Source organism: Phalacrocorax aristotelis, chromosome 2, assembly GCF_949628215.1.
Source record: "Phalacrocorax aristotelis chromosome 2, bGulAri2.1, whole genome shotgun sequence".
NCBI classification, from domain to species: Eukaryota; Metazoa; Chordata; class Aves; order Suliformes; family Phalacrocoracidae; genus Phalacrocorax; species Phalacrocorax aristotelis.
In genome coordinates, this window is record NC_134277.1 from 69,704,174 (window position 1) to 69,719,905 (window position 15,732).

Genomic DNA, 15,732 nt, shown 5'->3' on the forward strand with positions numbered 1-15,732 from the left:
GGTATCTCTTGTGTCGTGTGGGTTGTTCTGCATGTAACTCTTCCCATTACTGTCTTTTTCAGCGTGCTTAAACTTAAAATGAACAATTCTCACTAAGAGGAGATACTATCTAAAGGCTTTCAGGTTTTGTTTGCAAGAGAACTGTTCTCTTGTAGAGTAAAACGTGTGAGTGGTTCTTACTTGCTTACGGATTAAGGTGTGATCTCACAGTATATGTCATAGATTAATTCAGGTCAGAGAAGACCCCTGGAGGTCATCTAGTCTTACCTCTTCCGCAAAACGCTGTTGATAACTTTTTGACAAATTCAGCAATAAAATTGGCAGAAGTTTGTGCTTTTAATTATATATGACTTTTGAGGAGGGGGTAGATTTTTGAAGCTTTCTAAAACTTGGTGTGGAATTTTGGCCCTAATCAGAATGATTTTAATTGAGTTAGGATTTACAGTGGGGTTAATATGGTAAAGGGCCAGAAACTAATCAACTGAATCACTTGGTCTCCATATAACTGCTGACTTCAAAAGGATATTTCCCCAGCTAAGAAACCATATGAACATTTAGTTGGAATAGAGGAATCCCTCTTGCTGTTTCAGTCAAGGATTTAATCTTTTTAAAGCACGTAGTTCCCTTTTAACTTCAGACCTTCTAAGTAAGTTTGTGGTGCATTTAAAAATTAACATACGGAAAATTAGGGGTGATATGGTGCTGCGTATTGCAGCAGATAGAGCAGAGGTTCAGATGACTGTGTTGTAATTGCAGCCCTGTTACTGACCCTGTGGAGCATGGGTGTGGAAACCCCGTAATTCTCAGTGTTTAGGTCCAGAACACCCAGCCACGGGACGCCTGCGTGCTCCTCAGATGGATATGCTTATTTTCCAGCTTGCATTTTGTACGCATCTCAAATGACCATCAGTCTATCTGAGACTATTACATGGCTTTGAACGCAAAGAATTCAGTGGAAGAAGCAGGCAGGAGCATTGGCTTAAACAATGTGTTTTTTCTTCAGTGTAGATTCCAGGTGTGGGGAGAAATTTCTCAACCACAGCCTGGATGACGGGGCATCTTGCCAGCATGCAGGAGGAGATGGAGAGACATTGATCTATTAGAAAATTGACCTTATGTAAAGGGAGGAGGGTGTCAGTCATCAGCTGCTGCAGGCTGACGTGCAGGGAAAGGAGGTTCTCTGCAAGTGAGCTGTACTTCACTTCCCTCAGGGACAGGGAGGTACCGAGTCTAAATTACATCTCCCCACTGCTTGGAGGAAATTCCAAGTTGTAGGTAAGAGGGTAGGCTTAGGTCTCTGTTTCTTTAAAACTAATTCTTTGGATTCCTTACAACTAAATAAATCCTACTTTGATTTCATTCTATGGCACAATGGAAGGTTTTCTCTGCAGGCTCCTGAAGGAAAATGTTTGCAGGTGCCAAGTGTTTTGTTAGGCAGGCTGGGATTGGGAGCTGGAAGATGCAGTTAGGGAGTTGTTGGGTTATCGGTCCCATCACAAGAGCAAAAGGGGATAGGCGTTACTCTACTTGAAAGGGCTTGTGGACTGGAAAGGGCCTCAGGAGGAGCAGTGTACACAGATATACTTGTGTAGACAACTTTGAAATTGCAGGCAGCAGGCTACAGTTCTCTCATAATAGTTGGCTAATTTCCTCAAGAAGGATGATTGCAAGATTAGGTATTTCTCACACCAGCACAGCAGTTCAGATTTGGAGAGAAGTGCACATCTGGGCCAACATACTTGGGAATGTCGTGTTTGTCTTCAGATGCCTGAGATGGACAATTAAGTTCTAATTTACATTTAGGAAAACAGCTAGCCATCGTTATTTGTAACCAGACTTCTTCATGAAGGAGAGTCTTGTTTCCGTGGCTGGAGCAAACCAGCTCCAGTGTGTCAGAAAACCTACTGGCTCAGAACCGGTTACTGGTCTGTGCTGTGTTTTGTTAACATGGTCAGATAAAAAATGCTCTACATGCCTTTTGCCTGAAATGAGCGGGGGAGCAAATTGTATAGAGCCTTTTTCCTTGGGGCTCAAATTTCAAAACAGATCTGGCAGTAGTGCATAGTAAGCAGGCATCACTAGAAATACTATACTCTGCTTTAGTGCTGTCTTCCTTGCTTACCAGAAATACAGAAGAATGTTTCGCTTCTCAATTTGCAATGGATAATTTAGCAGAGTAATTTCCTTACATGTGTAGCAACAAAGATGATGCAGGAAAAGACTGTAGATTTTTTTTTTCTCATTTCAGGGCATAGTTCAATGTTTTATTTTTTCTCATTTCAAGATATAGTTCAATGCAGTGTTTGTACATCTTGGGCTTAAATGGCGTATCTTTTTACGTACATTACCGTTTGACAGTGTTGTGAGGAAATTTGAATTTGAGATTGCAATTCTTTATTTAGTTTTGGTTTTAACTAAATTTGGTATTTGTGGGTGGGTACATAAGACTGAGTCTTAGTCTTATGCATCTTTTTTAGTGAAATTAATCCTGAAGAGGTAAACATTTAGAAGAAAAATATTTTCTGCATCCAGCTAAAATGCAGAATGAGAAAATTTCAGACAGAGTGCTACAATAGTTAATGGGTAGGCAATTATTTTGATGATTTACAGCCTTTTGTTGAAATACCATGGAACCAGTAATTGTTGCAATAAACATTTTTGCACATTTAATTTTTCTGCAAAAATATGTAACATGAAAATTACCCGTTTTGCAGTAATTTACATATTTAAATATGCAAATCAGGCACAACACATTTGGGGCTTTGCGGCTTTTCAGTAGCTAGATGTATGACCTGTGGAGAAGAATAGGGGAGCTGGAAGTTGCTCAAAAAAATTGAATTGTTATCCTGGTGAGAGACTTGTGATAACAGACAGACACTTCTTGTATGGACTTGCTGCTTAGCGAGTGACCCTTTTGATGTTGTTTGTGTCGTAATGGTTAGGTGAGAGTAATGAATTTGTGCTAAGATGAGACACTTGGTATTGAATTTTTGCAAACAGTGGCATGGTGTCTCATACCAATAATGCTCCTCTCAATGGCCCGATATATTCCTGTGCGTGTAGGGGTTTAAGCTGTGTTATTGATAGTGTCAAAAAAGAAATTCAGTATTATCTGCTACGGTTCTCCTGTTTGACTTTTGTTAGCATGCAGCTATGGAAATTTTATTGCAGAGATGTCCACTGACATATTGCATAGTGTTGGGTTAGGGCTGGAGAAGTGTGGGAACAGTGATACTGCACATTTTTTTATATGACATTGTGGCATCCTTTTCTCCTGAAGTGCACCTTTGCTGCTGACCCTGAGTAGGTAGATCGTGTTGGGGGCTTCAGGAAGACAGCTTCTATCCCTGGAAGTGGTTTATAGAAGTCTGAATGTACCCAACACTTAAGGAAAACAATTGGCAGTATTAAAATACTCTGTTTTATGGAAGCAGATCATTGTTTTAGTTCCTCTGGGAGGGGAAAAGAATTATTGCTTGGGTCCTTTAAGGCAGTTTGAGAGCCACATAAATGTTTTCACAGTGACTTAAAACTGAATTAAAGCCAGAGCAAGAATGTTTTTGTACAGTAACGGATACTTAATGCCAGAAAGTTGATTAATATTACATCTCTTCCCAAACATGATCTATGTAACAACATGAGGTTTGCATTGGAATAGCTGGCTCAGGTTCACAACATTGGCAGGGCTCCCTTTTCTCGTTCTGAAAACAAAACTTCTCCCTTTCACTCTTATCTTTCCTCTTTGTTTTGGATAGTTTTATGAATGCACAATCAATTGCTTTACATGGCACGAGCTCTGCAACATGCAGCATATGTGTACATGTATGGTCCATGCCTTTATCTTCCAGACACTGACATAAAGCAAAAGGGTTCATACATCAGTACTCTGCTGTCCCTGCCACGGACTCCCCCGTTATCTCAAGTGTAAAGTGTATCTGGTACAGGAATAATCTCCAGGAGGGCTTGGGAGAGAAAGCTTCGCCTATGGAGTCAGCAGTTGGCTGAACCCAGTCCAGTAATTCTGCTGCTTGCGCAGTGAAAGCCTGATTATTGTACGTATTGTAAATTGGCTTCTGAATGGCTGGCTGGATGTATCCTATAAAATATTTGCGTGCAAATTAATTTGTAGGAATGCTTCAGAAAATTGCTGAAAACACAGTAAATGTTTATAGCTCACGACAGTGTCAACTCCTGTAGTAAATGCTTAGTTAATCTGTAGTAATTGAGCACATCTGTGGCTTTATTTGATCAAAAATTTTTTTGCCATTATTATAGCTGCACCTAGGACACGCACAATTTGCACAGTTTGCATTGGTTTGTGTAGGGATTCTTTATCACAGTTCCAAATTAGATACCCTGAAGTCCCTATATGGGATCCTGGGTGAATATTGGTGCCTGGGATCCAGTTCCCCCGATGCAGAGTGCTGTGATGCATCCATGGGGATCACGTCTGCCATAAGGTTTTGCTCTGCTGCCATAAATTATACCAGTGGTTTAAAAACCCCCAGTGCTGCGAGTTTTGAATGTAGTGGTTCAGTTTCTTTGCATTTGATCATCATTGCTAACAAAAAGATCCACAAGTATTTCACTCTGGGATTCTTATTGTTTCAGCTTAATAATAATAGTAGTAATAATAATAATAATGGCGGCTTTGGAGGATGTGGCATTTTGAGAATGAGCATTCAGATAGATGTGGATAAAAGGATATCCCTTTATTCTGTTTGAAGTGTCTGAACACTAATAATTTACTTGTACTTTTAATTATTTGTTAGTAGTGCTCTTACCTTTAACTAAAAGCTACTTGGAAATATAGAGCTGGTTAAGGTAGCATAAAATAACCATGATTCAAGACTACAAAAGACTTCTGCTTTAATAATGTGAGTTTCCCAACTCATGTGGGTTGGGTGTTTTTTTATGTCTTTCTGTTTATTAATGAAATTATTGCTTCAAGGATTAAATCTTTATTGACTACTCTTCCACGAGTAAAAAAGATAACTGGGAGCAGAAAACTGGATATTGCTCGTATCAGAGTTATCTCTAGGGTGGGAGACTGTAGCTGGGACATACCTATATCTGGGCTTAGTGAAGCATAAGATACACCTTTTCTGTTTTTCTGAATGCCGCAGAAATATTGAAGAGCTGGCAAACATGAAGGAGAATGCAATTTGGTGCATAAGAAGACACAAAAGAATTAGTAATCATTTTATTGTTAAATCGGATTTGGTCTCACTAATATTTAATGCAGTTTTGGGTTTGGGGTTTTTTTATTTTTCTTCTTTCTTTTGAGAAGTGGGTGTTTCTGTCTTATTATCAGTCATTCTTCAACAATGAGATTTCTTGGGCTGCTTTTTGGTCTTTCCTGGTGATTTAATCTTTTCACTGAACTGTCTTACTAGCTATTAGGGCCAGAGTTTAATCCTGTATTGTACTCTCTAAGTCTAAATAACTTACTTCTACATTTTTACTGAGATGGGAGCAAAATCGGAGGCTAGGGGATTTTCTTCTTCCTCTTAAATGCTTGGTTTGTGACAGTGTTTTGTAATTAATCAAGTTAACGGTTTGATACTTGCTCACATATGTTTGTAAATTTTGCAGAACTTACTATTGCAGAAAGGCTTTTATACCTATCTAGCTGGATATAACAATATTCTAGGTGTTGGAAGAAACAAACACTCATTTTTATAGAAACTGATACCATCTACTGTATAACTAGAGACAGCTTGACTAGCACTGTTTTGCATCTACATCTCTCCTGTTTTATTGTGTTTTCAGGCTTTAAGCTTTTTAAGCCTTTCCTGTGAGACTGAACATTTTTTCTCTCCCATTTCTCTCTTCCCCCTTTCAAGAATCTTACAAATTAAGACAAAAGATAATTACTCAGAGGGTAAAACTGGCAGGGTTCCCACGACACTTAAAATTAATGAGCTGTTGCATATAAAATATACCTTGTCTCATGTTCGCTGGGGTTTGGTTTTTTTTTGTGAACCATAAAAGTGCACAATTTGGCTTCTTGGCTGTGTTTTCTGTTTTAGTAATTTTTGGTTTATAAAGTGGCAACTGAATACAGAAAACGAATCTCTCTGACTTATCGTTTCCGTATGAGCAGATCAGTATATAAAATTTATTCCCTCCGAAGGAAAATATCACTTGCAGTGATGAAATACATATTAACGAAGCTGCTATCAGTTGTTTGTGCCATGTCTTATTAAAAATAAATAGTCGTGCTTCATGCGTCTGTAGTGCCTTCCATCTGATGTGAGAACTCCTTACAAAGGAGGATAAATGTGTTGTCATGAACTCCCCGAGAGGGGTTGGCAATTATTATCAGTTCCATCACTGGAAATGAGACACGGAGGTTATGTGACTTTCACTGAAATCGCTGAGAAATCCTTGGCTGGCTGGGGCAGCGCCAGTTGCTCCTGAGCTCAGGAGTGATGGAGCCACAGGGGAATTTGTGGTGACTTCGCTGCCAACGGCTTTTCTCTCGTTCTTACTCAATTCGTGCAAGAGGGAAGGAAGAGAGGAGGAAGAGCAATTGCAATTTTTAATTTTTTACATAATCTGCTTCAACGCTCATGACTGGCTCAATATGATAAGTGAGCTGAATAACAAATTTGTCAAAAGCTTTTGGAGGTGCAGTGGGAAGGGTTTTGGAGGTAGGTGTCTACTCAAAAGCAGCTTAGGTGCCCCTCTTCTGTCCATCAGGACTGTTGGTTGTTTATTACTATTACTGCTACTACTACCATAATTCTACAGGTCATCTTTAGAGACAGCTGAGCATCACAATTTAGATGAAAAGGTATGTATCGTAGGTCTATCACATTTAGTCACAAAAGAAGGCTTTCATTTCACAAGAAAACAATAAACTAATTCATGTAGTTAATATTCCCAAACAGGTAGTGTTTGTTGTGTGTAATGAATATGATTTTTAGATAATTGTGCTATTAAGTATTTATGAATTTTCTTATTTATGTCCTTTTCTAAACCAGGGCAAAAAAGGCAGGGACAAAAAACAAGAGTAGGTGAGTGGAGAAGGCAGGAGGGCACTTGTCCTTGTGGGTGTTGGATCACAAGCCTCACAGACCCTCTGTCAAGTTCTTCACTGAAGAGGGAGCAACGCTGACATAAATTAGTCACCAGATTTTTGATATACAAACAAACAAAATGAGACTTGTGATGTGTTTGTTTTTTTTTTTTAAACCCTCAGCTTTTCCTGTTCCCTGACAACAAAAGAGCAGTGACTATTGTTAAATATATTCAGCAGGGGGACAGGAACAGAACTTGCTGAGGTAGACTTGTATACGTTTGCATAATCTTTATTCTACAAAAATGTGGCTTCTGTTCTGTGCTTTCTTATTCCTTCACTTCAGCAGAAGGCTAGGGCACTCAGTGTAGGTCCCCGCATTACTTTGTATGACATCCTACAAAACGGTTTTAGTATTTTCCTTTCTTCACAGAAGTACCTTTTTCTATTTGCAGGTTGTCTGTTATAGGCAAACTGTTGTCAGTTTGGTTCAGCAGTTTGGATACTGATGAAAACAAGACATGCTTTTTCATGGAACCTTTCCTTTCTTTTACATTATTAATGTAAAAATAAATCCTTTTTCTCTTTAGGTGATGTTTAGAATTCCCTTGCCGCAACAGCAAAAAGTTAATTAAAACTGTCATAAATAAAAATCAAACTGATAAGTCTAAATTTAGGTTAATCAAAACCGTAATATACCTTGCAGGTTTTAATTTAGATATTGAAGATAGTATGTGTTAACAAGCAAAGGAAGTACTTCAGTAAATCTGTTCATATAATAAATATGCAAAACAGTCCTTCTATTTCTGTATTAATTTTACTTTAGATATAAGAAGATGCGCACTAAATATCTGACAGTGACAGCACAGAAAGTTGAGTTGGTCTGAATGAAGAGTTTGGTCTTGAATGTATTTTTTTTCCTTTTTTTTCCCCTTAATGGTCTTATTTTCTCTCTTCTCAGTTTTCAATGGGTCCAGCAAAGCATTGAAGGAGAAAGAACCTGCTCAGAAACACAAAAGCAAAGAGGCCACACCAGGGAAGGAGAGGAACAGCGAACATAAGGCTGAGAGCCGAAAAGACCAGGCTGCTGCTAATCACCATCCTACTACAAACACTGGCTCCTCTGCGAAAGGGCTCACTGCTAGCAACCACCACACTCTTCATAGATCGGCTCAGGACTTAAGGAAACAGGTAATGAATTGTACTCTACTGTGGACACATGGGAAATGCAGACTTTTAAGGTGCTAGCTCTGTTTTCCACTGCCTGGCACAGAGAGAGTATGGCAATCCTTAAAAGCATGCTCTGGAGACAGCAAGGAGTTAATTTATGGTGAAAGAGAGAGAAAGAGAGAAAGAAGGAAAAAAGAAAAGCGATACACACATAGGAAGTCAGTATGATAGAGCATGCTTTGCAGCCCTGCCTTTATATTATCCAGTGTATACATACGAAAGAGTAATGTTCACATGGCTGTTTATTAAATCTTTCTGACTGGCACTCTTGTTGGCCTCTCTGCTGACAGTGCCAAGGCTGGCTGCATGTGGAAAAATGAACTCCTTTTGTGTACAGCTGGTCTGCTCGGGTTATCTTAGAGGCTCACTGGTGTCGTATAGAAGCTGACATTGCGCTCAGTGTCTTTTATTGCGTGAGGGCAACACAAACCTTGGAGTCTGGGAAAAATCTTTTGCCTGATGTGTAAATAAGGCGCTCCAGGATATTGCCACCTCCTCAGTGCATGTACCAGGTGGGGAGAAATTCAGACTTTCATGTTACCTTGTTGAAAACTAGAAAAAAAACCAACCAAAAAAACCCAGCAAGAGGTTTGTCTCAGCCTCACTTGGATTTGCTTGGATTTGGGTGTGGAAGTTTAGCAGACCAATTGTTCGGTGCTTGTGACTGGTGTTTGGGCAGGATGCGTCTCCGTCTATTTTTGATGGTGGGATCAAAGGGCTCCTAAAATAGCAACCGCCAAATAAGCTTTATAAACAACTTTCAAAATCCCTGGTCAATGTCCTTATTCAGTCTGGGGCTGGGTTAGCAGGGTGTCTGCGCTAGGGCAATGCAGTACAGAAAGCATGCTGCACTTAGGCCTTATTTTTTTTTTTCCAGTGGTTAATTCTCAACAGGCCAGTTAAAGACAGTCTGTATTTGCTGGCGTCTAAAGGTTTTTCTTCTAAGTAGGCTGGCCTGGACTTCAGTGGAGCTGGAATTGCCATCTTGTAGGGCTGTCAAGGCCTCTCAGTCATAGGCTTGGAAATTAAAAATGGCAAAAAGTAAAACAATGGTGCTTTTATTGAGGAAATCGTCCATGGCCTGTGCTTCAGTAAGGATTAGCTTCTTCTGAAATACCTCCACTGGATTTGTATTACCTTCTAAATCAAATCTGAGATCCTGAAGGCTATCTACACTCTATTCCTCTGTACCTCTGTAAGACTTCCTTTCTTTATTCCCTCATGTAAATTTTTGCTTATATACTCATCAGTTTGAATGCCCACCTTCCTTTGCATCCTTTCAGCTTGCTTTTTTGTGACTACCTGCACCCTATGGTCCTTGCTGTGACATGCTCTGCCATGAGCTCTTTGTGTTGAACAAGTTTCCCAAACCTGAAGGATGCACTTCATACTTAATTATTTTAACTCACTCGAACACTTGTGTAAAATACTGAATGTTGTATCGTGAAAGTATAAATGGTTAAAATTCTTGTGAAAGTCAGCTGCCGTCACTTGTGAAGCTAGTTCTGAGAAGGGAAAAGACAGGTGTAGAAGAATTTTGTCCACGATCCAAGTGGGTTTCACTTTGTAGAGTATTATATGTTTTCAATCACGCTATGCAAAATGGAGAGAAACTCTAAAGCAGTGCAGTACAGCCAACAGTCACGCCACACAGACAGCTCACATAGTGTCCTCAAGCTTCAGCAAATAAGGGGGCTGTAAGTTGAACTGATGATCCTTTAAAAAAAAAAAACAACCTTGGCATTTAAATTTTCTTCTGCAACCAATAGTAACGCAAGTACTTTCTTACCAATTCTAATGAAAATGTGGCCGTAACTAAATAAAGGTGAATTATGCATTTTGAATGACAGAAAGACTTAGCTTTGTACAAAACTTTAGACTCACCAGTTATGTGACATTGCTAAGTTTCCGGCCCTTGTCCTGAGTCTTTGTTGGCATTTTCAGTATATTCCAAAAGGAGAGTTGTTTTCCCAGGGTGCCAGCCACATCTTCCTCCTTCCAGTCTGTTTTTGCTCCTCGTTCATGTGCATTTACATGGTTTATGTGTGTGTTTTTTGTTTTGTTCAGTCTTACAGAAAATAAAGGCAGAATAGTAGAAATTACCTGAGATTTTCTTTTTTCCTCTCATTCTGTATTTTCTTTTCTGGTGTGCACTTGCACTTGTCACGTGTCCCCTCTCTCTCTTTCTTCCTCCCTTGCTATCTTCCCAAATCCCCTACTTCAAAGGGGTTGTGGGCAAAGGAAGTGTAGTTCAAGGGGGCCCTCTCTCGGCTTAATATGGTAATTTAGCTCTGCAAAACATACCAAAACAAATATTTTTATGAATGAATTCGAGATCAGTTTCATAACTTGAATTTGTTTGGGACTAAAGCTGTTGTTAGTATTGCTAATATTGCTGTTATTGCTGTGTTTGTTATCTAACAAGTTGTTTGTTGGCTTTATTTTGTGTGTGTCTGTATGTGTGTATGTGTCTGGAGGATGGATCCTAGGTGCTGTGCAGAGGTGTTAATGTAGACCAGTTCAAATCCAACAAACAAATTGCTGCAAGACTATATGCTGGTCCCATTTGCTTTTTTAAAAGACAACAAAATTCAAAATCTGTCATATCGTCTTTTACTGCAAGTTCAGTAAAGTGGAGAAAAGAGTGGCCTGAAGACAAATATATGTCAGCAAAACTGAGAAGATAACTGAAAAGCAAAGATAAGATTATTCATATCCCTAGATTCACCTTTAGCTCAAGACTTTGAGTCATGTAAGGCTAATGTCAATCACTTTGTTACTATTTGAATTAAATTTACTTCTTTCTTATGCGCTCAGTGTAAGCACTGCCTCGGGATGAAGCTGTGGCATACTCCCCCATTTGGTGAACCTGTGCACCTGGCAGTGTGGCCAATTTTTTAGGCTGACTCTGTGTGTGTATGTTTGGTTTGGGGGGAGACATATCAACAGTAGAAAGGTAAGAAAATCCCTACCACAATTTCTTGTTCTTTTGGTTCCAATCAGCTGATGGGTCCTCAGGGACAAGTACAGACCAGGAACACGCAGCTGATGACTGACCAGACAGAATTTCACATTTGTCAGTGTGAAATCCTGAATCCACCTGTTGCTTTGGTGGTGGGCTATGACCACGTTGTTTGTTCCACTTGTTTCCAGCTGGAAGACATTTGTTGCAGCGTATTCCTGTTTGAAACGTGGTCTGTTCTGGTCTATATAGTACTGCTGTGTCTTAAACATTATGCTATCCTCTCTGGAAACACTCAAGATACCTGTGGGCTTTTGGGGAGGGAAGAGGGAGAAACATTTGAAAACCATCCTGTTGATGGTCCTCTAGAAAGGTGATGGTACTGAGGAAGTTTTCAGCAGTGTTTCTTTCTCCTTAGTCAGCAACCAGAAAGAAATAAGTGAATTCTTTATAGTATTCCCAAAGCCAAGTGTTCTCTACTCAAGACCTGTTCATCATTGGAATAACTTCCTGAAATTTTAATAAAAACTCAGAATAGTGTGCTTATAATCTAGGATTGGAGGTTAGATAGCCAAAGCTTATGTACCTGTTCAGTTCAAGATTTGGCCCTGAGAGATCTAAGCTTTCGTTGTGTGGAGGTATCCTAACAACTTTAAACAGTTGTGATAATTTACTGTTTTCTTAATGAATTCAGTTTTCCAGAGTTTTGTATCTCGGCAGTTTTAATTCTGGCCTAAAGCTGATGATGCTGATGGCATGTTTTCCTTTGAAGAGGAAGAGCTGTGAGGATCTTGCCTTTCTCCATGACCGTGTTTTGTCTCAGGCCCTGTGTCACCACTCCTTGCTGAAGGAGGGCCCTGGATGGCCCTTCAGACTTCTGGTCACAACTACTTAAAAAAAAAAGGAAAAAAAATCATAGGAAGCCTGGAGAGAAAAGATACCTCCATACAGCCTGACTGCTCATTCTGAGGTGTTGTCTTGATTGTACCTGACAGCACAGTAATGTAGCTATGGTGTCCTTGAAACCTCCTGGAAAACCTTCCATAGAAGAGACTCCACAACATCCATTGACAGCTTCTTCCAGCGTTTTCCTTTTCTACCAAGGAGTGTTTTCCTAGTTGTGCCTCAGATCATCGTTGTAGACAATTAAAGGTTTTTTTTTCTCCCACTTTTCCCAGTGAACATGGAAAGAACATTTACTGTCTCTTTTCAAAGGAGCTCCTTATGCATCCAGAGGGTGTTACAGAGTTGTCCGTAGACATCTCTTCCAGACTAAATAAGTACAGCTCCTTTGGCTTTTCTGTAAAGATTATATCTTCCAAATATGTGAGCATTTTGTGCTCTTTCAGACTTGATCCACTGTCTAAATTTTTCTGGCAGTGGGGGCGCAATGCTGGGCCCAGCCCTGCATAGGAAAGCCTGTGCTCCCATCCCTTGCTTTTGGTGTTCTTAATAATAGGTCTCAGAAAGTGATCTGCTTGCTTTGTACTACCATTGTGTTTCAGCTCACTGTGGTCCCCAAATGTTATTCCTCCCCTACACATATTTCATTTGTCCTTCCTAAAAATAGTAGTTCCTCTTATTGTAGAAATGTTCTGAAGTAAGTTCTTCAAGATTGTCTTTGATTTTGACCTTGTCTCCAGAGTGCTTACAGCCCCTTCCAGGTGTGTGTCACTGGCAAATTTTATAATAATCCAAGTTACTGATGTGGAAGCTCTTGGTAGAACCGAGGCCAAGACAAGTCCTTGCAGAAAGTCACCTGAAATGCCCTCTCAGGATGGCAGTGAACTACAACAACGATAACTTCTCTTGAGGATGACTTCATTCAATCCCTTGTGAAGCCACTTCAGAGTAATTATGCCTAGGATGTGTCTTAGGAGCTTGTTTGATGGACAGTGACTGGAGTCCTACAGAAGCAGAGGTGCTTCTTTACCTGCTCAGCCAGGTGTCTGTCAGAGGATGATTAAATTAGCTTGATGTGCTATTTTGGCAAAACTATGGGGGGGGCTTTTTTTTTTAAAAAAAAAAAACCGTTATCATCTTACCCTTTGTGTGTTTACAAATTAACTGTTTGATGACTTGTTCCAGAATGATTTTAGGGTTTGAAGTTAGTTAGACTCTGCCTGCCCTCAGCTTATTTCCAGGAGCCATGACCTAAGTCATCTAGCTACACTTCAGCTTGCTGGGGTTGCCTTCCTAACTCTTTTATTGAAATTGGTTATGTTATATATCTGGTAAGTATTCAGTCAGTGGTACTTTGGTGAAGGCTAATGCAATAAAAGCACAAACACTTTAGCCGAACTGTTGCGCTTTTTTTTTCCTTCCGTGCGCGGTGGTTGATTGCTGCTGTTCGTTGTTGTTGTACTTTTAAGGTATTTATAAAATTTTTTCTGTTTCATTTTATGTCACCTGCTAACTGAAGTTTCTTTAGGTCCTTGGCCTTTTTGATTTTACCCATGCATGCTTTTGCTGTTCCTATGTAGTTGCCCTTGGTCACATAATTGTGTTTCCACTTTTTACTGTGATTCTTTTCTAATTTTCCAGTCAGAGAACTTTGTGAACAGGCATAATGGCCTGTACTTTGTGCCCTTCCTCTGAGTGGGAATTGCTTTGATTTGGGGTTTGTTGTTTTGGTGTTGGTTTTTCTTTTTGTTTTGGGTTTTTTTTTGGCAGTGGTGATGGGGTTTTTTATGTCTGTTTTCCTTTCTCTGCTGTTGTCACATCTTAGAATTGAAAACTCATTTTATGATCACTGTCACCCAGATTACCTTCCCCTCCCAGTTTTCAATCAATTCTTCTCTATTAGTCTAGATGAAATCTGTAATCGATGTTCCTGGCTATTTATAAAGCCAGAGATGTTCAGCTCTTGTTCTGAATCCTGCAGGCAGGAGGCAATGTCTCAGCAGCTCTCTGCCTATATCTGCTCTGTGGCATGAAAAAGCACTGTAAAAGTCAAACCCAGGCCTCCACTTCAAATGCAGAGTACTGCCTAAATTTCAAGGCAAATAGCTAAATGCGTTTCTGTTAGCAAGTATTTGCTTTCCAGATGATATCTCATATGTCTTTGGAAAGCTCAAGGTAAAACCTCATGTCATCACTTAACTGAATTTCCCTTAAGTGTTTCTACCTTGGAATCGCAGGATGGACAAGAATATAGATGGGTTTTAGAAGGGTGCTACTCCTGCTCCAGCTTCTGGAGCACAGAGGAGAAAATGTACACAGTAAATGCGTGTATACACATACGTGTGTGTATATGCAGAGTCCCCAGGTTCCAGTTCCTCATCTGCAAGTCACATAATACAAGACCATAGTGCGTTTTTTTCAGTCTCCATTTGATTCATATTTTATAACTTTTTTCCCCTTCTTTATAAGTGACTAAAATTCTTGCATTTATTTGAGAGAAGCTGCCATGCTTACTAATCTGGCAAATATTTTGAAATCTCGCAAGGAAGTATTATAACTTTGCAGGAACGGTGTGACTCACCAGAGTGCTGATGAGGGGTGATTGTACTGTATGCTTTCACTCTGAGCACTTTATCAATGTTCCTGATCAGTTGGATGTGTTTTTCTGCACTCACAGTAGTTTAAGGAGGTGAGAAGGCAATGTTTAAACTTGCTTAAATGCTGAAATTTGTTTGAGGTTTAAACTTGGACTTAATTTCCTTAGTAGTGGGGCTTAGCTTTGGCAGTGCCGAGCCATCACAATTTCCTTCGAAGCTGAGGGTTGCTTTCGGTGCTTAACGCATCTTACAGTTAAAATATAAATTTTAGTTTCATAGCTGGGTTTAAATGCCTAACAGAAAGCAGTGGAATCCAGCAATTCTAAGTTTCAATGACACATTAGTGAGGAATATGATGTACTAAAATGTGTGTCAGCAAAACTGCCCAGATATTAAACTTAAAAAAAAAAAAATGCATTGGACTACTGTATGCATTTTTATTTCAAATAGTGACTTCAGCAACAAGATGCCTCCCAAGATTTAATATGTATGAGACTGGATCCTTCATGGCCATCCTGATCTGTTGGGTGCATAATGTGTTCAGCATCTCTTTTTATATGTATGTGTAGACAGGAGGTTGGTTTGAATCTCAGTGTGTGGTTTTTTTGCAGAATGTGCCCACTCCAGTTAGAGTAGGTAGTATACTAGCTAGCTTGTCTACTAAGAAGTCGTAAACTGTGTGTGCACTTAAGGGAAGTTGGGTGGGAGAAAGATAGTGTCTGAGGGCCAGAAAAGGAAATAATGAAAGCATTAATTTGTAAATGAGACTACCTGTGTTTTGTGATACTGTAACAGGCTTTCCTGGTAGGCAAGGAAGGGGGTAATGCAAGCAAGGGACCTCACCCTTCTTAATGCCAGAGGCTTGGTACCCTCCAAAAGCAAGATTGACTTTCTGGGGACTTCTTGGTTAATTTAAAAAAAAAAAAAAATCTTTTATTTGTTTATAATAAATGCCCAGTCCCTCCTCTTGCCTGGGTGAAAACCGTTATATGAAGATTATACGAAAGGGCCAGGAG

At 39.7% G+C, this 15,732-nt stretch overlaps 1 protein-coding gene across 4 annotated transcripts in view; it reads left to right on the top strand.

Annotated features, from left to right (window-relative positions):
- Positions 1-15,732, top strand: part of JARID2 (jumonji and AT-rich interaction domain containing 2) — a 226,433-nt gene that overhangs the window by 178,392 nt on the left and 32,309 nt on the right. For all 4 annotated transcript variants that reach the window (XM_075083958.1, XM_075083957.1, XM_075083959.1 and 1 more), the window contains one exon: positions 7,986-8,215. In XM_075083958.1, the coding sequence (XP_074940059.1) occupies positions 7,986-8,215 (230 nt within the window). The remainder of the gene's footprint in view (positions 1-7,985; positions 8,216-15,732) is intronic.